This window comes from Daphnia pulex, chromosome 2 (genome assembly GCF_021134715.1).
Source record: "Daphnia pulex isolate KAP4 chromosome 2, ASM2113471v1".
In the NCBI taxonomy this organism is placed as follows: Eukaryota; Metazoa; Arthropoda; class Branchiopoda; order Diplostraca; family Daphniidae; genus Daphnia; species Daphnia pulex.
Genome location: NC_060018.1, coordinates 1,347,627 through 1,370,071, shown reverse-complemented (window position 1 = coordinate 1,370,071; position 22,445 = coordinate 1,347,627). Strand labels below are relative to the sequence as shown.

General features: G+C 42.1%; 3 protein-coding genes across 6 annotated transcripts in view; 1 reads left to right on the top strand and 2 right to left on the bottom strand.

The window, feature by feature from the left end:
- LOC124188605 (band 4.1-like protein 4A) overlaps nucleotides 1–19,789 on the bottom strand; it is a 40,374-nt gene extending 20,585 nt beyond the window's left edge. Inside the window, exons 1-6 of one of the 4 annotated variants that reach the window (XM_046581346.1) lie at nucleotides 19,643–19,789; nucleotides 19,492–19,582; nucleotides 17,178–17,323; nucleotides 1,665–1,775; nucleotides 1,373–1,415; nucleotides 824–902 (exon numbers count right to left, since the gene is read on the bottom strand). In XM_046581346.1, coding sequence (XP_046437302.1) covers nucleotides 824–902; nucleotides 1,373–1,415; nucleotides 1,665–1,775; nucleotides 17,178–17,291 — 347 coding nt within the window. In that variant the 5' untranslated portion in view covers nucleotides 17,292–17,323; nucleotides 19,492–19,582; nucleotides 19,643–19,789. Of the gene's footprint in view, nucleotides 1–823; nucleotides 903–1,372; nucleotides 1,416–1,664; nucleotides 1,776–17,177; nucleotides 17,324–17,712; nucleotides 18,087–19,491; nucleotides 19,583–19,642 lie in introns of those variants that run through there. The other 3 variants (XM_046581347.1, XM_046581348.1, XM_046581349.1) reach the window with 3 other exon arrangements.
- A 29-nt stretch (nucleotides 19,790–19,818) lies between these two features.
- LOC124188609 (39S ribosomal protein L54, mitochondrial-like) lies at nucleotides 19,819–20,507 on the bottom strand. The gene is made up of 3 exons (XM_046581352.1): nucleotides 20,352–20,507; nucleotides 20,075–20,278; nucleotides 19,819–19,996 (listed from the first exon to the last, which is right to left on the bottom strand). The coding sequence occupies exons 1-3, from the start codon at nucleotides 20,464–20,466 to the stop codon at nucleotides 19,884–19,886; spliced, it is 432 nt and encodes a 143-aa protein (XP_046437308.1). The 5' UTR covers nucleotides 20,467–20,507; the 3' UTR covers nucleotides 19,819–19,883.
- Nucleotides 20,481–22,391, top strand: LOC124188608 (28S ribosomal protein S27, mitochondrial-like). Its single transcript, XM_046581351.1, has 5 exons — nucleotides 20,481–20,703; nucleotides 20,772–20,861; nucleotides 20,919–20,989; nucleotides 21,051–21,303; nucleotides 21,370–22,391. The coding sequence occupies exons 1-5, from the start codon at nucleotides 20,634–20,636 to the stop codon at nucleotides 22,281–22,283; spliced, it is 1,398 nt and encodes a 465-aa protein (XP_046437307.1). The 5' UTR covers nucleotides 20,481–20,633; the 3' UTR covers nucleotides 22,284–22,391.
- Nucleotides 22,392–22,445: the final 54 nt, after the last annotated feature.

Sequence of the window (22,445 nt, the reverse complement as noted above, 5' to 3'; positions counted from 1 at the left end):
GCCGTTGTAATTTCTTCTTTTAGTTTTAGTTTATTTTTTTCCCCCCGCCGCCTTTTTTTCTCCCCCTCCATCCGTTCCCAAGTTCCAATTTGAAAAGTGGAAGAAGAAGAAGAAGAAGATGAGGGGGCGGCGGCGTTGGCGGCGAATCTCGTCCGAGCGTATAAAGAGATGTGCCGTTTATCAGAATTCATGAGACGGAGAGAAGAGAAACAACGAAATCATATCCCCGCCCCGTATTACATGATAAAAAATAATTCTTAGACAAACGGTCCGAAACAGCGACGACGACGACGACTTGATCGTGTGTTGTTCTTCCAAACTTTGTGAGCGTGGGAAACAAAACGTTTTTTGTTTTTTCTTCTTTTGCTACTTTTTTTTTTACTGCTCGACTTGTTTTTACTACAATATCTGGCGAATGACTTTATCTCGGCTTGACTGAGGCGCGTATGTATACCTGGCCGGCCGGTTTCGAGTCGAAATTCAATAAGAGTTTATAGCGCAGACAGTAAAGTCATCATGTCCAAGTCTAACTATTATTAGCATTGGCCATGTGAGGGCTGAAGGAGAAAAAATAAAATAAAGGAAATCAAGAAAAATGGAGGCCGGAAACGTCGAGTCCATCCCCAATTCCCTGCCTTTGTTTTTTCTATCTCTTCTTCATCCGGTCAACATTTCCCCCCCCCCCTTACCAGACCAGCCCCCCTTTATCTTGGACGGATGCTATAAATATAAGAGAAAAGGTAGGAAACAACAACAACAATAACTGGCGAAGGGGAGAGAGAAAACAACTACAAAGTGAACATTTCGACTGGACTGGACATACCTGGTCAATTCCTCGACGAGTTTGCAAGGGTCGACGGCGTAGAATTTCACGGCAAAGTACAAGGTCTGCGATCCAGTTCCTACCACACGCACAAACAAACAATTAAAAATACAATTACGAAAGTGAAACACAATTGAATTGGTAAAAAAAAAAACTAAAAATTTAAAATCTAAAAATCTAAAAAGAAAAAGTGGATAATAAAAAATAACGTTCGTGACAAATGGTCAGTCAGGTGAATAGTACATACACAATATGATTATTACACCACCAATTTTTCCTTTTTCTCGCCCCTTGTATTTTAGTTTGTCGTGGCAATCAGGAGGGAAAGTAGTTCGCACCTTAGCGCGACATTTCTCTTATCATTTTCTTTTAAAAAATAATACACTTTGGATTCCCGTTTGAAAAAAAAAAAAATAATTTTTTCGGACATCACGACAAATTGAAATTGAACAAAAGTGAGAGGAGGTGACGGGTGACCGGTTGCAAGAAAAATAAAATTTTCTTGAATGACAAAGATAAAAAATTCACGAAACGTAACAAAATATTTACCTTTCAACTGTTGCAGCACTCTTTTGTTGGGATCCAGCCATTGCTGAAAAGGTAAAAAAAGATCAAATGAAATCAAATTCATGACGCATTGAGATCATCACACACACACAACTCGAGCGGAATATTCAACAAGAACCGAAAAGAAGAAAACGAGTCACGATGCCAATAAGAGGAGAATAACATCTCTCACGAATAGAATAGCTCACCCAAAAAAAGGAAATCTCTTTTTTTTTTATTTTTTTATTATTGACAATACGATTGGAATTTTCGATTCTCGTGTTCAAAAACGTACCGGTTGGTGAGAAGCGTCGACAAAGCGAAGACCAAAGTAAGCAGTTTCTAACAAAGTGGAGCCCAGGTGTTGGTAGACGACATTCAACACGTCCTGCCCAGTCGAGTCAGCCTGAAATGAACAGATAATAAACACCAAAAATTAGAGATGGAAAACATTTCACAGTTAATAAATCAAAGGGAAATTTGAAAAGAAAAGAAATTGGGGGTGCGATGATAATGTGTTAAACACTCAAAAGTCATCATCATTATATCATCACGAGTATAGGTGAGTATCATTATAAGAAAATGACCCGGGCAATGAAGCAAGTACACATTGGGAAATTTTTCATTTCTTTCTTTCTTTCTTTCCCCCAACCAACGGAAATTCCAGTCGATTTTTCTTCCTCGTCCGTTTATAAATCAAAAGAAAATAACCACCAAATCCCCCTATATCTTTTCTTTCTGATTATGAGTAGCTGGCTAGCTAGCTGCTGCTGTTGCTGCTGAGAGAATGAAATAAACTATAAATCCTGGGGCAAATTGCAGTCAGAAAAAGAAGAAAAAAACTTAAAAAAGAAACATGACGAACGAGAGAGGAGGTGATTAAAAATGCATCGCTCGGACGCGGCTCTTCTTCTTCTTCTTCTTTCTCGATGCCCCGGCGAGATCTATTGACAGATGGATTATTTCCACATGCACACACGTACGTGAAATGAGAAGAGAGGAGGAGGAATCATATATATATATTTTTTCTTCTTTCTTCTGTTCAGCCAATGAAGCAGCAGCAGCAGACAGACGGAGAGAAGAAGAAGAAGAAATATATAATATTTCGATCCATCACCCACCACTACCACCTTCCAAAAAGTTAACGCAATGCCCACATGCCACACAGCCTAACGGCAAAATGTTGGTTGCCCAGTCTTTTTATATTTTTCCCCCTCTCTCATGTGGCATCCACTGTGCAATGTCGTCGCGGACGATCGAGCCGCAGCAGCAGCAGCAGCAGAGGCCACTGGGCAAGGGAATGAGAGAAACAATGATCAATGCTCATTTCTCCCTGGATGATGATGTTGTTGTTATCAACTTGGGGAATGAAAGATTCCCTGGCTATTATGAAGCCCTTGAGCAGCAAAAGCAAAAGGGAAATTTATATTTATAAGAGAAGAAGAGTTCCGGGTTCTGGGCTCTTGATGAGATATTGAATTTTAAAGGTGCGTGAGCCACAAACGCGGGATCGAGCCACGTTTTCCATATCAAAAAAGAGAGGAAAAAAAAGAAGAAGAAGAAGAAGAAGAAGAAGAAGAGGAAAATAGATAAATCAACAAGCTCCGAAAAGTCGTATGGCAGGTGTCCCAGCAACGCCGAAACTGCGTGCAACTTATCTGACACGGACGGACAGACGAAGAACCGTCGACCGAATGAAATCAGACAAAAAAAATGAAATAAAAATTGTGACAGCTAAAGGCGAAAAAAAAAATTGTTTTTTCTACATTTAAAAAAGATGAATAACTAAATGGAAAACGTGGAAGGTTATAGAGTTAAACTCTTGTCACACAGAAAAAACCGTTCAGTCAGAAAAAACGTCATTCTATCCGCTTTTTTCCTCCTCTATGTTACATAAATGGAGCGTGCGATAGTAGTTGAATGAACAATCCAAGTCAATCGACTTTGATTTATGTCACGCGCCCGCGTACACAGCGATCGCTCCATCGGTTATCCAACACAAAACAAAAGACAAAAAATATATTTAAAAATTTAAAAAGAAAAAAAAGGAAAACCACAACGTTAAAAACGGAGGGGTGTGAGTAGTAACGAGCTCATTTATACGTGGGCACACTCATATAATATCCTGATGTATATTCACGGACTGGAGTAAACTAGAACCGGAGGGCCGTGAGCCGCTTCTATACACTCTGCGCGCTCGACTAAACTCTTTTTTTCGTTTCAGATTGTCGTAAGAGTTGTTCATTTGTCCAGTCCTACCGGACGTGAACGGACGGAACAAAAACGAACCCCAAAAAGAAAGAAAAAAAAGAAATTTGTTGGTGCGGGTGGGGGAGAACGACAGGACTCGATTCAATCAGCTAACGAAGCGTTAATCGTATCAAAAGGAGGGCCAGTCCAACTGGCGCGGTCGGGATCCATTACAACAAATCTCTTTCAAGACACATTCTACACCGTCGACTTTTGGGGCTGGCTGGCCGCCTTCTTTTTTCTTTCTTTTCCCGTCGTACCGTGTGACGATTGTTGTTATTACTATTATTATATTGCGTATTGTTTGGGCTGGGAGGATTTCGTTCTTCTTCAGGTGTGCAGAGGAAATAAACTGGTAGAGAGAGAGAGAAGAACGAGTTGACGAGCGCAGAAGAACAGCAGATGGCCCGAAAGCCTTCTCCGACTCTAGGAAGAGATACACAACATTTCCCCCGAGCCAAAACGACCGAGCAGACAAAACGGGATAAAACAGAAAAACAAAAAAAATCAGTGCAAGTCTTTGGTGGAAATCTGGTTTCGGGTTTCTTTCCATTTGGCGGTTCGTCCGTCAGCGGGAAGTCAAACAGCGGCAGATTGCGAGCGGACGAAGGTTATAACACAACACAGACGAAAAAAGATAATTTTTTCTTCTTCTTCTTCTTACAAATGAAACATTCCAATCGTATCAGCAGCCCAAAGGAATTGGCGTGAAGAAGACAAACAAAAAATAAAAGAACGTCCGTGAACGAAACGCGGAAGAAAAATTGAATTCAAAGTAAAATGAGAGAAGATGATGGCGGCCGCAGAGTTACCTACCAACCACCGTACAGTCTCGCGTTATGAGAAAAACAACAACCCCAACAACACCCGTATATGTTTGCATACGGGGTATATTATACATGTAGGTATGACGAGTGCGGTGATATAATACGGTACGGCGTGTGATGCGCGCGGATGGCACATCCCAAATTGCGTATGTACACAAACACGCCTTCACTATAGGACTCATCATCATCAACGGGGGGCTAGTACTATAAGATGTTATCATTGTATAACTGTACGCGGCCTTTCTGGTGATTTTCCTTTTTTTTTTTTTGGCTTTGATTTGGTCAAACAATTCGATTCGATTTCTCTCACTCGTTGGCGGTTGCGGTGGCATGAGATGAGGCTCTTACACCTTATCCCGGGAGAGGAGCGTGAAACGAGAATTTCCAAGCGGGAAAAAAGAAAAATCAAATCCAAAAAAAAAGAAGAAAACAAGTCAGAAAAAATGGCCAGGTAGTACTCGCAAGGGTGGGGTGAGCGTATCGAGAGTCATGTTCATGTTGAGACCCACAAAGGTGGGTGATGAAACTTGCATAATACATCACATAAACAAAGTTGGGAAAAAGAGAAGAAGGAACGGAGGCGAGAGGTGTGTAGACGTTTTCGGTTTGGGTGTCTTGTTGGGAGAGTAGCCGAGCGTGGCCAGATGTCTGGTAACAGAAAAAAAGAGTCGTGACTGCACTCGCCCTAGTGCACAGTCTCGACATCTCCCCGGCTTCTTATATTCAAATTGAATTGGTCTTGATGTGTGAGCAGCAGAAAATCCCAGCAGCCGCTCGTTGGGTCGGCGTGAATCACGCCAGACGAGCGCACGGCCTCTCTTTCGTCTTTTCTTTGTGTGTGGCTGCGTCTATTATGTCCTGCCCTCGATATTTCTTTTTCTTCCCTTCAGAAAAATGTTTTATCCTTGGCCTTTATCAAGAAAACATTTGAGGTCATTTTTCCGGCGCTAATTATTCCAGCCGCCACCGGCCCGCCATCATTTCCCAAACATCAGCGTCATCGTCCGTCCTGTCTGTCTGTCCGTTTTCAAACCGATCGATTCGCATTTCTAAAAATTGATTGACCGCTCCCTCACGCAAAATATGAAATAAAAAATAAAAAACCAAGGAAGGTAGTCGAATCATCGCCAAAATAGCCGGAAGATAACAGGCCACAACAACAACGAACAAGATACTAATAGTGGTACTACTACAACGAGTATGTACACACAACATTCCGTCTATGCAAAGTCATCGTCGGCAAGGCCTCCTTCATCATTATCATCTATCTATCCGAAAGAAAGTTTCCTGGAACACTTACTGTGTAACAAACAGCCAAAAATAAATAAATTTTCAAAAAGATTTCTGTTAGGTGAAGGGGGGAAGAAAAACTGGTCGCTCAATACCAGCAGCGCCCATGGGTGTACAGGGGCGTCGTCGTAGGCCTTATATAATATAAATACTATTTGACGATAGCCATACATTCATGACGTCACCGACTTTCAATCAAAAAAACAAGTTGCAGGCGGCAAAAAAATAAATAAAAAGATAAATACGGAAATTCGGCCTCACGAAATCTCCACTTACTACACCCAGAGATGGAGGCCAAAGCGCGGAGGAAAAGGAGCCTTTGCTCCAGGCCGATTATTTGGTCATTTGGCTATCTATCTTTTTTTTTTTTTTGAAAAAATTCTAACTCTATGCATATGTATATATACTCGAAACTATTCAGATGGCCCTGAGGTACCATCAGCTGTTAGCCAGACCAATCACGCCGGCTGTTGTTGCTGCTGCTGCTGCTGCAGTTGGGCCAGTTTAATTGGTAATCAAATTGAGGGGGGGAAACAAAAAAATAAACTCAATTCCGTCAATATGCAAACGTCCAGCAAATTGTTGGGTCCCGGAGCAGCAGACCCCCAAATTCGATTTGGTGGTTCCGACTGACACTGAAAATGATTGGATAGGAGTGTCCAGTCTTTTTCTTTCTCTCTCTCTCTCTCTCTCTCCCACTCTCTGCCTTCGGTTTGGAACAAATGATGAATATGAAACGGGTGAAGAAAAGACTCCCTCTTTATTACATCACACTAGTGGTGCCAGTGTGTGCGGTGGGTATCGGGAGCCGCTGCTGCTGAGCGTGAACGAGCTCAAACAGACACATCCCTCCGATACACAAATCGAAAGTGATGGACGGGTGGGAGTTGAAGAGAAAGTTTTTCCCTCTATCGTCTTTTTTCGTTCCTTTTCTTCTTATCTCCTTTTTCTTATTTTTTTGTTTTGTTTTCCCGTTGACCGGCGCTGTGTGTGGCACGAAACAGGTTCGTTCGTGACTGATGATTTCAGTTTTTCACACCTACAAAGAATAGCTATTAAGCGTTCGACCCGGTCTTTTTTCTTTTTTGTTGTTGTTTTCTTCCATCTTGTTTTGTTTTTGGCTCCGTTTCTGTTCTCTTCTCCTACACCCGACTCGGATGGAATATCAAATCGACTGTGTGTGTGGGTCCAGTCAGTTTAAAGCCAAAATGAATATCTTTTTAAAAAAACATTTGAAAAAAAAAAAGGAAGATCTTCCTTTGATCCATTCGTCAGCTCTGATGGAGATGAAGAGGATGCACAGTCGAACGAATCGAGTGGAACACGATGAAACGGCAATGACAGACATGCCGAGTGAACAGCAGCAGCTGGCGGGGACACATTTCTGCCATGAAAAGATAAGGGGACCCGGTGAGTGAAGAAATGGAAAAAAAGAACGAAGGCAATGACCGCGGGACCCGCCAAACTTCGGACCTTTCCACCTACTCCCCCCTTCTTACTTGAATTTTTTTAAAAAGAAAATTCGGGAATCAAACACCAGAAGGGCCGAGCGGGAAAAACAAAAACCCGTCCGACTTGCGCATATTTTATAATACGAAAAAAGAGTTAGCAGTCTCTCCTACTACTACCGGTGCGGGCATTCTTGACGTTGTTCAAATTATTCGATGCCATTTGATGATGGAACAGATGGCGCGCCCAAGAAGAGTTCCGACTCAGCAGAACACACACACACACACGTATCGTTCACCACCGACCGCCACACCGTATGCATATATCCCGAGCGAGCGAGCGAGCGAGTGAACATTCAGCCGCAAAATGGTGTCCAATAAACTTTAAACGAGGTAAACACCCAAAAAAGGTGGAAGCGTGAAAGAAAAACGAACGAAACGGACCATCGGTTTTCTCTCGTCCCTTAACAACTCGTCGCCTTCATAAATAAGAAACGCGCTATTGGCTCGATTTTTCAATTAGCCGTCGTGAATGGCTGGAGACGTTTTTCACCCCAATGTGTGGTGGTCATCATCATCTTTTCGACAGTTAAAAAAATAAAATAAAATAAAATAAAGAGATAGGGTCGCGCATTGGCTCTTCCTTGCATCATCAGTCTCGCTACGTTGGTCTTGTTCTTCTTCTTCTACTTCTATTCATCATCGCGATGGCGTCATGGCGTATGTATAGTAAGTATAGAGAGAGTTTTCCCGACCGTGAACTTCATACAAATCAAAATGGCTGGCGCTATCGGGGAGGACAACGGCCTCTCATCATCTGAGCTGCTGCTGCTGCTGCTACTCCTCAACATCCAACGGCGTTTGCTCTCCTCTCTCCGCTTTTTTTTTATTATTTATCGCATCTTCTTCTTCTTCTTCTTCGTGTAACCCCCCTCAACTACCCCTTGAGCAACTGTCTCGTTACTTTCAGAAGAAGAAGAAGAAAACGGCGCGCTTTCAAACCGGGACCAGATTTTTTCCTTTCTGAAAAAATATTCTGATCGCAGCAGCAGCAACAGCAAGAGCACAATAGTTATTATATACGTCGCACTATCCATCCATCCTGGAGATGCATGGCCTCCAGTGTTGCCCTCATCGAGGGAGTACTGTTATGGCCGACATGTTTTTCGGGTAAGAAGACGATCATCCCGCCGCTGCAGATGCAGATGGGGAAGACAAAATATGAAATCAAATTTAAAACAAGAGTTGGCCTCAACGAGCAGATCCGGTCGCTCAACGACCTCTCCTCACTCGTGGCGTGACTAGTTGATAAACGATGGAAACTTGCAAATGAAAGAACATTTTCCCAACGGTTCAAATGGAAAGGGAAAATAAGAAAATGGGGTGGAGAATTCTTTTTCTTTCTTTTTGTGGGTTTCAAAAAAGACAAGAAGCCAAAACAAATAAAGCTTAGATAACAGGAGAGGGGAATATATAAGGAATAAATTTCGGGATATGTATGTGTATAGGATACAAAGAGGTCGCAAACGGTTTCGACATATTTGGGTGGGTGAATCGATGGATGGGTGGACGACGGACGACGGCGCTGGAAGAATTTCACGTTTTCAACCGCTCGGCGCGGTGACGTTGGGCGACAACATTCAGGCACGGCGGGATATGTACACAAGGAAGAGAGAGAAAACAAAACAAAACGGAAAACTGGTTCCATTTCGGTTTTTTGGGGACCTTTAAAAGAAAAACACATTTTTTTTTTGTCGGGACTTGCATCTCTGTTGCTCCCGATCCGTCGCCTCGCCGCTCCACTCACGGACCATCGACAGAGCAGAGAGCTTTCCACTAGTTGAGTTGCACGGTCACGTCCAGCCTTCTGTTCGTTTTTTTTTTCGTGTGTGGACATTCCGAGTGACGATTCTAACTGATCGTCAATCGAGAAAAACAAAAAAACAAAAACGAAAATCCAACACGAAAATGTTGTGTCAGACTAACAAACTCATTTTCGTGTTATTGCTCTCCCTGCCTATACCGAGTCAAGTTAAATTGGTAAAGGACAAATGGCCAAGGTCTGTTGACCGAATCGCTCGGATGGTTTCATGTCACACACGTTTGATATCTGCTGGATTAAACTTTTATTTTTATTTTGTGTCGTATTCTTTTTACGACATGAAAAAAAAGAAAGAACTGACGTCATTTAGATGTTGGGTTAGTGTCTCATTCACTTGATTTGGAATTGATGAGCGTCTATATATTTCCAGTTCAGCTAACCCACCGCTCGGCTGACTCCCGAAAAGATCTTCTTCTTCTTCTCAGGAGCCACTGACGGATGAAAACGAACGGTACATCGACATTTCCGACTGCGATACGCCGCATCGTGCAAATTGCTCCGCCGTCAAGGAGCGAGCGACGAACCCTTTTTCTTTTCCCCGAATGCGTCCGCCCTTGCCATATAATGTCATAATTAGATGACTTGTTTTCTTCCCTCCAATCTTGTTCTGGCTCCTTCTTGGCTCTTCCTGTTCTGACTCTGCCGAATAACAACTTTGGGTGGGGAGATTCAACTACCCATAAAACATTTCCCCCAAAGTGTCTTTATCTTTTCCCACAACATTAACGACCCACTGGGGCTGTTGATTGACGGGAGCGAGCGGCGGTGCACCCAGTTCAGTCAGCTGCTCCCGAACGAGCGACTTTTAAATACAAATCCCCTCCTTTTTTTTTTCTTCTACTTCTATTCGTCCCGTTTCATTTTTATTGGCCAGCTCTTTATAGTGCGATATCTCATTGAAACCACGGCCGCCCTGCATTCCTTGCCCGGCTCGTGAAAAAAAAAAAAAAAAATAAGGAAGCAGATGACTGTCATCATCCCTAATAATCGGCGTCCATCAAAAAGCACCGAAAGAAAAAAAGAAAACCAGATGAACGGGAAACAAACATGAGAGACTCCATAAGCGGGCTAATCAACCTGCAAGGGAGTTTTTTTTTTTTTTTTACTGGTCAGACAACCTGCTGCAACTCTTAAAACCGTTTGCTCTTTTTTTTACTTCTTTATTATGTGTGTAGTACCCGAATAGCCCCGGCTCTGAAATTTTTTGGTCTAGAGTTGGCTCAGTTGGCTTTTTCAAGAAAAAAAAGAGTTTGTTTGTACAAGAGACACGGAGTCGGCAAAACGGTACGACCGGTATTCTCTCACGTCCAGGTCCACCAATCTCGTTTTGGGGAGATTCGAGTTCATGCGCAAAAGCCGGGAAAACAAGTGATTTTTCATTGGAGCTGGACGAGAGGGAGAGAGAGAAAAAGAGGGCAAATAACGTGAAATGACACTCGAAACCGGGTCGGCCAATAGTTGGACACACAGACGACGACAAAAAAAACTAAAAAAATTCAATTAAAAATAAAGAGAAAAGAAACCAGATTGGAGTTGACATCATTCAGAGCCGATTTTCAAGAGTCAAACGAGAGAGTACCGTATAGTAAAGCAGTCACCTTTTGAGGACTAGATATCCTTTTAAAGGTGATTGTTTTTTCCCCTCGCGTAACACTCTGGCAAACGAATAACAGACGATCGCTCTCTTGAGCTCTTGACCCGTTTCTTTTCATTCTCTCGATCGCGATCGACAAGTTTGTCGAGATATTTGGTGTAGCCTCTCTCTCTTGATTCTTCGTTGCGACTTTCTTGGGATCGCTCGAACCACATACGAAAATACCGAGAAGAATTTCAAATAAAAAAGGCCAAGACTACTGTTGTTATCTGATTGTTCGGGCGATGGCATCTCTCCCGGCAAACAAACCGATCAAAAACAAACGGAAAGATGTGGCGGGGGATACGAATCGATACCCAACAACAACAACAACAAAAAAAAAGAGTAAAAATAAACTTTTTTTTTTCTTCTTTCGTTCTTTCTTTTATTTCTTATTTTTACGATTATGATCGGCCAGAGCCCGTGCTGCTGCTGCTGTTGCACAAGAAGAAGAGCCGCAAGAACCGCCGCACCGTTGGATCGTCGGAGACCACGGACGAGCAGCGGCTTCGCTCTCTTGACTCTTTTTTATTTATTTTATTTCGTGTAGGGCTCGTCAACGACGACACTTTCGGTTTTTTCTTTTTTTTTCTCATCAGCAACCGACTGGAAAAACCAAAACAAACAAACAGAAAAGAAGAAATGTGAAGAGCCGAGTATTATAACGGGGGAGCGTGTTGGCTTCATCCATCCATCCCGGCAGATGTCATCAGTCTTTTTCTTCGAGTTGCCTTCCAGATCCGTGAACGAAAGTGCCGCTATGACTTAAAGGTATCAACATCTACTGCTAGTTTTTAAAATTCTCATCTCTAACCCCCCCAGATGTGATACTTCATTTTTGAAAAAAAAAAGCCACTAGCTGAAATGTGTTGGGGGCCAGCCGGTCGGAATGACTGGATCATAACACAAGTCACCTCCTCTTCCAATCCCGGCCGATGATGGTCGGTCTTGGAAAGAGACCTTTTACCTTAATGTCATCTTTTAACTTACGATACGTTCACGGAATTGTTTCTTTCGTTTCCTTATCAAACTAAACAGATAATTCGTCGGTCGTTGCATCCGCCCGTCCGTCATGTGTGCGGCTGTTTGCGTTTCCGTCAAAGGCATTCCGTCCCCCCCTCTCCTTACCAAACATACGAAAAGGGAAACAATCAACAGCACACATGTGAGAGAGCTGGGCGGAGGAGATGGGCTTCGCCGAAAGGTATAAAAAGATGACAAGAGTTTCCTCCTTTCAGTCACAGAAAGAGAAATTCCTCCATGGCCAAAAAGACAAAAAAGAAAAAGAAAAAAATTGAAATTTCACGTCGATGGGAATGACATCGACACTCATCGGGGGATGTGAGGGGGGAGGCACCTAGAGGACAGTTGGAGGGGGGAATAAAATTAATCAAAACACAAGAAGGTCTTTCTCTCTCACGCTCGTCAGAAACTCGTTGCCATCCCTCCATCCCACCCATTCGGATGTGTGGAGGAAAAAAACAAAAAAGGGAGAGGCAGTTCGAGTTGTCTCCACGCATCCCATCAAACACTCACGCAACGATTGAACTTGCAAAAAAAGAAAAGACGTTGATTATTATTATCAATTCACGTTCACTTTTTTTGTCTTTTCTTTTCTTATCATCGCCCGTTTCTGTGTCAAATGATTTCACGGTGCCCCCCTCCAACTCGAAAAGACAATTGAAGAAACGCCTGGCGAACAAATCAAGATCAAGGACTGCTGCGGTCTTGTAAATTGTAATCCGAGTCCTTAATTTGCCCGAAAATCAAGGACGAGCCAACTGCGAAATAATAAAAAACATTTGTCTGACGTGTTATCCCGAAACAAAAAAAAAAAAGAAAAGAAAAATGCCACCCAGGTTTCAGAGTCCATCCCACTCAGATAAATCATTGGCAAGTCAAGAAACCCGTCGCTTTTACAATGTCCAGTTCCGTCTCTACCTATCGACTTCCGCAGTGAAAAGGAAACTTTGTGTCGGACCCCTTCCTAATGATGAATTATTGGTTGGGGCGGTTATTTCTGTATAGAAACGAACGAAAATAAACCCCGACCGAACAGACAAGGGGCAAATTGGAGCGGGAAATACAACGCCTCCCATGGTCAATAACAAGAAGAAAAAAAACAAGAAAAATCCAACAATATGGAAAGGAAAAAGATTTTCAAATGGTTGGCGTATGGGAAGAGGAAGAAGAAGAAAAACAATCGCACCTCATACCACACAGCGACCGCTGCTGCCCGATGGGTAAGATCGCTTTGTCATTCTCGGTTTCTCTCGTTGTCAGTAAATTCTAAAGAGAAAAACAAAAAACCCCCCCAAAAATCTTCTCCGTGTCTTAAGGTAAAGGTTTACATTTCGTATCGTGCCCGTTCGAAATGGTGTAGTATATAAATACATATAGGACGGAAGGAGCGCACCTGGGGCTTTACAATTCCCAGCGATCAGTACCTCCTCTTTGATGTACGCAGCCATCCCAGTCAAGAGACTTTTGTGTCTAACCTTTTTTTGTTGAGCGTTAACTGGACGCCGGCGTGAGAGAACAGGCAAGGAGAACAGTATTATAACGAGGGACCTACACACACTGTGTGTGACGGGATGATAGAAGAGTGTATGTGTTGTTCTCTTCTGATCCGACACACACACGTTATTTGATAGTAACCCGAAGGCCCGGATCTTGTCGGCCTCAAATGTACTCACTGCCATTCAATTCCCTTTTCTTCTTCTTGTTTTTTCTTCTTCTCCTTGGCGCATTTGGATATTGAACCTTCCGAGAGAGAGACACACACGAGTATAACTACTGTTTTTATAGCACCATCATATCCAGGAAGTCGGGGGGAAAGAGAAAAAGGCATAGGATATTGTGTAAATCTCTTTTGGAAAAGCGGCAACGTCATCCACTCTCCGGTGCCATCAAGTGCGGCGAAAAAAACTCAAAAGTCGTTGCGAAAACAATACCGACGCAGATGAACCGCCGACGAGACCTTGGCTGAATACGACACACGAGTTTGTTTTTTTCTTCTTCTCCGTTTTTGATTCATTTCGCCACCGGGAATACCAATTCCGAGTCTTTAAGGAAAAGAAAAAAAGACAACTGAGAGCTAACTACTTCTGACGCTCTGCCGCTTCTTTTATGATTTGCGAAATAATTTAATGCTAAATAGTTCCTGACCATCACTCCGAAACGGAGAGAGGCGCAGACCAATTGTTGAGCTATGATTGCGCGCCTCACCATTTTCAGAAAGCCTTTTGCTTTTTTTTTCTGGCCTTGCTTTTTCTTCAAAAAATAAATCTGTTTTTTTCTTTTCTTTTTATTTTTCGAATTTATTATTCAACGGACGTCACGAGACACGAACACAACACGAAAGGGCAGCAGCACCAAAGTGACAAAGACAATCTTCATCATTTCCACCGGGGTCCCTTTTCTTAAATCGAGGGGCATTTTCACCCCTTCGCCATCAGCGTGCAACAACCCCCACAGCTCCTCTAATATAATCTAAACTGCCCCACGAATTCGTGTGTCGGAGACGCTCCTCGGTTCAAAACGAAAACCTTCTATTTCTTTTTTCAAAAATACAACGGCACGTTTTCCTCATGAAAGTTCAGCCCTTCCTCCCCCTCCTTCCACCAGAGAGACCCCAACCTCACCTGAAACACAACAACCCTCTTCTTCTTCTTCTTCTTCTTCTTCTTCTGGGGATCGGTACACATAACAGAATGTCTAAGACAACCTTTTCCTTATGTCATGTTGGCATGGCCGCAGGACGTTCCCAAGACCTTTGCTTTTCACCTCTGGCCACACAGCACACACACAGGTAACATTTAAATGTGTGTGTGTGTGCTCTCTTTCTTTGCATGACGTATATACACGTACGGATTGCAGCACATTATAAAAAAAAAATGCTCCGTCCCTTTTTTTACTCGTCCAAAACTCTTTTTTTCCTTTTATTATTATTATTATGATTATTTTACAATTTGGTCGGTCGCTTAAGCTCCGCCTCTTCTTCCTAGCTAAATGTCGAGTTGTTTCTGGTTACTTTTTTTTTGGCAAAGTTTATATTATTTTTTTTTTCAACTTGCCTCAATTTGAGACGGTAATTCTTTCTTTACTGCAGCTCGTTCGAGGGCAATGAGGTCATTTTATATCAACTTAACCACTCTCAGACTCTTCTTCTTCTTCTTCTTCCTACTCCTACAACACGACGACCCGGTGATTTTAATGATCCACTCTTTTTTTTTTCTTTCTTTATACAAAAAAACCTTCATGATCCTGTTTCTCCTTGGCCTTTTTTTTTATTATTATGTAGGAAAAAAAGTTGTTTAATTTCGTGCTAAATCGGGTCGTTATTAGACGCGTTTTCTGGGTCTCCCATCTCTTTTTTTTTGTGTATGTTTATGTGTGAACGTTAAACACACAGATAGGTGGTGGTGGTGGTGGTGGTTGGCTGTCGTCACCGTTGATTTCGTTTCCCTCCCGGCGGCATTTCACATTTCACAAAGCACAAAAAAATTATTACATATTTTTTTTTAAGGAGAAACCCGAATAAAGTCCGAAAGTTAATTGCAGGTAGCGCGTTCGTTTAGTCGATTTTTCCAGATTCGCTTTGATAAAAACACGCACTATAAACCAACCCCCCTAATCATCGCATCACATTCTTCACTCCAAGTAAATTTCACCATTCAATTTTTTGTTCTCCCGTGGAAAAAATAAAAAATTAAACTGAAAATGAGATGAATGGAATTGATAGAAGTTGGTTGGGGGAAGGTAAAAAAAAAAAACCCGCCGAACAAAATAAAAAGAGATCGCGTGTAAGTCGCGATAGAATATCCGTATTCGAGATAGTATACGCGGTAACACCAGCGCCGTGTTATTTCTTTGATGGTGGTTTGTCATGTCTCGATAGATACCCCCCACCCATGGGATATATCGGGCTCTTTTCCCAACAGTTAAAAAAACGTCTGTTGCTGTTCCGGCAACACAATTCAATCGACAAAGACATTTGACTCGAGATTGTAGACGTTATTTCGTCCCGAGTCCGTTCGGGGTTTTTATTTTTGGGGTTTTTCAGGATTTCTTCAGACGAAATGATGTTGGAAGAGGTCGCAAAGTTCAGATCCGATTATTAGGGGGTACAACTATCAAAAAAGGGAAGACACGAACATGATCATCGTGGCAACCCGTTCAGAGTCTTTTCCTTTTAACCTCTGCCAAAGTTACGCAATAATAAGAAGATGACGACAACTCGGCTAAAAGGTTATTTCTTTCTCTTCCTTCTTATCCCATGTTATCCACTCGCCGTGAAACGAAAATGACGGTTAGGGTTAGACGGCGGTGGGGGTTAGAGGTGACACTCCATAAATAATCGATTCTTAATACGAAAGAAAAAAAGCGACTTGGTGATTGGAGAGAGAGAAAGAAGAAAGGAAAAAAGAAACGGCAGGACCAATGGAAATGAGAAGAAAGAAAAAACTCATAATAGGAACCTGATGGATTTATCGGTCACGCCACGCACTATGACCACAACAACAACAACAAAGATTATCTCTTGTGTGTGTTAGTACGTGTGTGTGTGTGTAAGAGTTGGTATAATATGCCTGTGGAATGACCAACAAACCCGGACCACTTTCACTGGGTTCGCTCGGCTCGCCGTGTGTGTGTGAGTTGAACAATGAACAGCTCTCGGCGGCCGATACTGGCCTCAAAAAACGAAAATGATGTAGCGATAGGATATAATAAGTTCTAGCCCCCTCCATCTCATCCGAGAGGAGAGTCGAGAGAGTCCCGACGACTAACGAGGAGAGCCTCATCTTGAAAAAGAGTTGACTCCATAAATAGGCAGAAGAAGAACCCCTGGGCTTTGTAATTGGACAAAGCACATCGCAGAGAAAGAGAGAGAGAAGATGGACCGAAAAAAAAGAAGAAACGATTTCTCTCCCCTCGCAGTCTGGAAAATCAAAGTGAAGAAAAGAAGATCAGATTGGAAGATATACGGCACACGAGTCGATCATCATTTAAATTTATCGAGACGTACACTTTCCGTTCCATACGGATCCCGTGCCGATAAGACACACAAACTCTGCGTGCGTCAAACTCTTTAGTCGGCGCGTTATTTCCTTTTGCCTTTTTGGCTATCCCCAACCGAAAAAAAAAAACGAAGATGTCGTTGTTCCGATCGATTTCTCCCGATAACACACGGCGGGGATCGTCAGCACCCCGTCCTTCACTCACAACAACAACAACAACCACATCGAAAAAGGTGAACAATAGAGCTTAAAAGAGAAGAATAGCAAGCTCCAGAGTCCACTCTTTCGTGACCGTGCCATAACAGAGGCCTCGACCGAAACGAATTTTGAATGCCGCCACGCAGACGCGGGAAAAAAAAAGAAGACGGACAAAATAAACGCGCGGCGTTTCAAAAAGATCGCCAAGTCTCAACAACCACAAAATGAAAAGAAGTAGAGTAGGGTGGAGGAGGACTCACCAAGACTTCGTGGACAAGTTGCTGTTCGTCGAGTAAGACGATCTTGCAGTGGAGACTCGACACTTTGTCACCGAAACAATTGATCCGCATGTTAAGGCCCAGAAGGTTTTCCATGGAAGAAATATTTTATTTTTTCAGCGCGCGCTCTAGAAAATAAAAAAGAGATCAAAGAAAAATTATGAGAAATTTGAATGCAAACAAGAGCGTGAAAAATCACGGTACAAACAGATCGTCACTGATGAGAGAATAAAAAGAAATACAAAAAAAGGCAAAATAAGAAAATAAGAAAAAGTGGAGAGAATTTCTCTAGAAAGGGCACAGTCCGTTTCCATCATTTCGGTTCCACGCTGACGATCCGACACAAAAAAGTAATAAGCGCGTCAGCGTCAGTTAGCAGCACAGAACTCTATTATCGCAGCTCAACTTGTTTCCACCGACTTTCTTTTGCCAAGTGCAGCGCGGACGGTCAGATATAATAGAACGACAACAACAACGAGAGAGAGAGAGAGAAAAACTGGAGCCCAGTCGAGCGTACCTTCAAACACGGGACGATTTGTAAAACCGAAAGAAGCTGGGAAAAGGTCCAGAGAACAAAAAAAAACGACAAAAATCCTGAAATCAGATCAAGCACGGCATCGCTCCAAATGGCCGGTTGCGAGGGAATCCTTAGAAGACGATTTTCTTCGGGTGTCGGGTGATTCGTGAAAAAAAAAATATCAAACAAAACGGGGCACCCAAAAGTGTACGCGCGTGGATGGTCTTCTCTTTCGTTTGAGGATTTGGGTGGGAGCACAGAGAGAGAGAAACAACTGACGTCCGTAGCGCAGGCAAGCACCTGAGCAACTGAAGGAGGGCACTGGTTGGGTTGCAGACCAGAGCCAAAGGAGAGAAGGCTGTAGTATAGTATAGAGCACCCTATTCCTCCTCCTCCTCCTCCTCCCCTTCCCTTCACCGAGCTGCACCAGCAGGTTTCATGGAAGAAGTTCCGTCAGCGGAAAGCCCTCAAGGTGTACTATTAGGGCTGCCGTCTGTATTTATTTTTCTGGTTCTATCGCCTAAGAACTCTTTACCTTTGAAAAATGAAAATAAAAAGTACTTGAAGGAGGAAACAGAAACGTATCGGGAGTCAAGGTTGAAGTGAAAAATACCATCTCAGCCTATGAGACGGGCAGACAAATGAACCGCGAACTTGAGCGAGAAGCCGAAAAAGGGATAGACAACACCCAAATGTTCATTGTTGGCTACTCGGTTCCGTCCAGGTGTTAAATCATCGGGACAAAAACAAGGAGAGCGTGACGCCAAAAGGGGCAACTTAACTCACCAATGGGACAAATTGAAACGGGTAATAACTTGATTCCGTGATCTGGAAAACCATCGCTTCAGCTGTCATCAGCGATTTTGGATTTTCTGACGTCTGAAGCAACTCTGTCTATTTAAAAACTTTGTGGATTTTAAAACCTTGTAAGTCTTCCGCGAAAACAATCGAGCTAGAGTACACCTGAAGGTTTTGTAAATCATAGGAGGAAATGGCACTCGGCGCAATTCTAGCAGCTTAGAACGGACAAATACTAGCGAGAGAGTAAGTAAAAGTTTGTTCTTTTTTTCAAAAAAGGAGCGATGCTATTTTTCAGAGCTGCATTTCTTTTACTTTTTCTTGCTTTGATGGCGGGCGGGAGACATTCACAAGATGAGATCGAGAGATTAATAACGACAATCCCTCGCGTCTTTTTCTTTGCCCGACTAACTTCGCTGTGGCCTCGTCTCTCAAACGGAGAGATGAAAGTCTGAAAACGCAATCCAAATAAAGATGACGTCTAGCGAAAAGATGTATCACTGACGAATCCGCACGACCTCGTGCTGTGACAACGAAATTAATCAAGAAACCTGTTCAAAGATGCATATTTCAATTTCTGGGATGGAAACTGCGAGAGACGGAAAATAATTGTGCCCATCATAATAGGCTCGTTAAATGGTACTCTCTAAGAGCCATTTAGCATGCCCTCACGATCGTTTCGCCCTCGAAAAATTCATCAGTGCCATCTACTGAAGATATACGACAAGAGAAACCCCCGTTTTGGACGGACAGAATGAAATGAATGTCGGTTGGTTGGCCGGCACCCCATTCACGATTTTGATCACTTCCATATGTATACACGGCTATAAAGTCCCAGACTTTCCATTGGTACATTATTATCTTTGATCATACACTCTGTTCTCTTCTTCTTTTAATGACGACCCGGCTTTTCATCGACAATCGTAAAAACTTGACTATGAATCTACTATTCGATTCTTGACTGTACGGCGCAGTTCTCACCTGGCTTTACATTGATGGTCGACGTAATCTCTTCTCCCCGCGTCGCCGCATCAACTCCACGGATTACGGCCTTCCTCCCTTTTAAGGAAACCTAATAATCATTTATTAGCCTTGACTCACCCTGTTAATTGTAGGAAATTGATAGCTATACCTAGTCTAGCGCGATCAAGTGAAAGTTTGCTTTTTACACATCTTTTTTACTTATCAGTAACTAAGACCAAGATTGTTTCTTTTTTTCTTAAAGTAAAGTGCAAGATCTTCCAGCTAGAAGCAATCATTTTTTTAATGGAAGTGAAAGCAAAGTCTCACTAAAAAGAAAAATAAATGGACCATTTAAATTTTTTTTATTTGAAAATCAAAACGAATAGCTAGTATACTTGTGTGGGTTATTCTTAGTATTTCCTGAGTGACATCAACTTGGATTGTCTGCGAAGGCTAAGTTTTCTCAGTCGTCTCCAATACTGCAAGGTGTTTGGATCCATATCTTCCAGTGCAGGAGGATTACCTTAATTTCAGAGAGAAATGAAATCGTACAAATTGTTTTCATGTGAAATACAAAAACTGTAATTAATTGGCTGCATACCTAATCTTATTGACCACAGCCAGTCTGGATATTCACTGTCTGGTTTCAACTCAACATCTTTCCCTTCTTTCAATATGTTACTGCCACAGACATAATTGACTAGCTTTACTGGATCTGTTTCAACAGGTAAAACTATCTTTTGCACAACAGAGCCCAGTTTTCCACCAGCACCCTTGCCGGCTTTTTTGGCGCCCAACCCACCCACTAAAAAATCGAAATTGAATAGAAGACGTTAAGAATATTATTCCTCAACTAGTTTCGTCCGATTGTTTCATACCTCCTCCAGTTGGTTTTGCATATTCTGCGATTCTTTGGAAATTCCATGGTGTTGAAGTTCGAAAAAGAAGTTTGGCACATGTAAATTGCCGTGCAACACAAGATATTGCAGCCATGATGTCTGCAGTCTGCAGAGTGCAGATTGATGTAGAGTGATTTAAGTTGCTAAACCTTTCGTTAGATGGTGTGTGGGATCACAATAATAGCAGACGATATGTCGTGAAAAAAGCCGACTTGTCGAAATAAGAATTTCCACGTTGTTCCCAAAACAACTAAACAAGTAATGGCTGGAAAAGGATTACTTTTAAAGTGTAATTTGCTGGGATATCGCTTTCAGAACCTTCAAAGAATATGTAAAATCATAATTACTGTTACTATGAATCTCAAAATGAATTGTTTCGTTACTCATTGTCTCATTCAGGTCTCCGAACATTTCTATCGGATGCTTACCAATGTGATGCCGAATGGAAGGGAAGATTGAATAATCCATTACTTGAAAAACTAAAAAATGGTAAAAGTTTATATAATTTTTCTGTTAAAACCTTTTATCTAATATTTTTTTTTATAGAAAATTTTTATGGAGAGTTAATGAAAAAATTCCAGAAGGAAAGCAAAGCCAGTGCGATTGATGTTGATTTGGTGTGTAAAACTTTCAGAAATTGTTGTATTGTTCAAGTAATGGATATCATCTTTTATTCAGTTCTCTACTTTCGTCTTGAATGAGCTGCATCTAGATGATTTGGAAGCTATTACTCAGAAATTTCGAAGATGCCCAAACACTATCCATGCCCTTCCCTCTACTGGTCATTCAGTTATCAGAACATACTTGGAATTCAAGCATACTGACTCTTTGATGAGAATGGTTGATGATCGTCTCAACTATGGACTGTTTCTAGATTACTATTTGAGTAATTTGTTGATGGATTCGTTTCTCAAGCAGGGAAACTTCCGCGGTATTTTTCTTAGTATTATTTTGCTTAGATATATTACCATTAATCAATTTTTTCACACTATTTCAGATGCTGCCAAGGTTGCAATTCAGCTGATGCTTCAAGAAGAGTTTGACCATCCAATTACTAGTCATCTGGCATTGTATTCATGTTATTGCTATCTCAACAATCCACAGCCAGACCCTTGGGATCCACAACCTAAACCCAAACCTGTGGAACCTGTTGAAGATGTCAAAGTTCGAGTTGACTACATTCGTGAGCCATTCTTTGACGATCATTTTGATCTTACCCAACCTCGCCATCTTATTGGCAAGACTCTCGTTGGATTCGGAAAACACTTCCTTCGTCAGTCGCCTGATTCTGTGGCTTATACTTCCATTCTATTGGGATGGACTTTGTTTGAGAAACATGACAAGATTATCCAGACTTTAGATACGATACTGGGATCATCCTCTAAGCCGCAACTATTAAAGGAAGAGCTAGAGCTATGCAAAAAGACAGTGCAGGAATCCACAAACTTACCCGAAATTTTTTTGGAAAACTTCAATAACCGAGTGAATCAACTGGAAACTGAAGGTTTTGTCGTTCCTGGTAATGTGAACGATATTTTGAAACAGCGAATCAAGGACGCTGTCAGCAAGCATGAAAACGAGGATATTCAACGTCAAAAAGAACAATACCAACTCTGGGAACAGCAGAGAGAACAAGAAATCGAAAGACAAACCCAAGCTATTGAACACCGAAAACGGCTGGCCATTCTGGAAGCTAAGAAAAAGGAATTGCAAGAGAAAGAAGAGCAGCTTCACTTCTTCGATAACTTGGATGAGTGGGAGTTGCGACACGAGGAAAAAATGTTGCAAAAGGAAATGCTTATTAAACAACAAGAGGGACGAGGTAAAAAGATCAGTTCTAAATTGCTGCGGCAGGCCGAAGAAGACGCATACTTTCCACCAGAAATTACACCAAATATGAGGCAAAAGTAGGACCCTTTCAATCTTAATCTCCCCTCATTTTGTATTTGAATATTTAGTCATTGATTGAAATAACAGTTCAATCTGATAAATAAAGATCCATGTCTTTTGATTTGTAAATGTCAGTGCCGTATTCTTCTACTGAACTGCCAAATCGCTTGATATCAATCACTA

Coding starts and splice junctions, on each gene's coding strand:
- LOC124188609 (XM_046581352.1), bottom strand. CDS start 20,466: ATGGCTGCAATATCTTGTGTTGCACGGCAATTTACATGTGCCAAACTT. Junction 20,279..20,351: donor TGCAAAACCAACTGGAGGAG/GTATGAAACAAT, acceptor TCGATTTTTTAG/TGGGTGGGTTGGGCGCCAAA. Junction 19,997..20,074: donor GCTGTGGTCAATAAGATTAG/GTATGCAGCCAA, acceptor TCTGAAATTAAG/GTAATCCTCCTGCACTGGAA.
- LOC124188608 (XM_046581351.1), top strand. CDS start 20,634: ATGGCTGGAAAAGGATTACTTTTAAAGTGTAATTTGCTGGGATATCGC. Junction 20,862..20,918: donor ACTTGAAAAACTAAAAAATG/GTAAAAGTTTAT, acceptor TTTTTTTTATAG/AAAATTTTTATGGAGAGTTA. Junction 21,304..21,369: donor CAAGCAGGGAAACTTCCGCG/GTATTTTTCTTA, acceptor ACACTATTTCAG/ATGCTGCCAAGGTTGCAATT.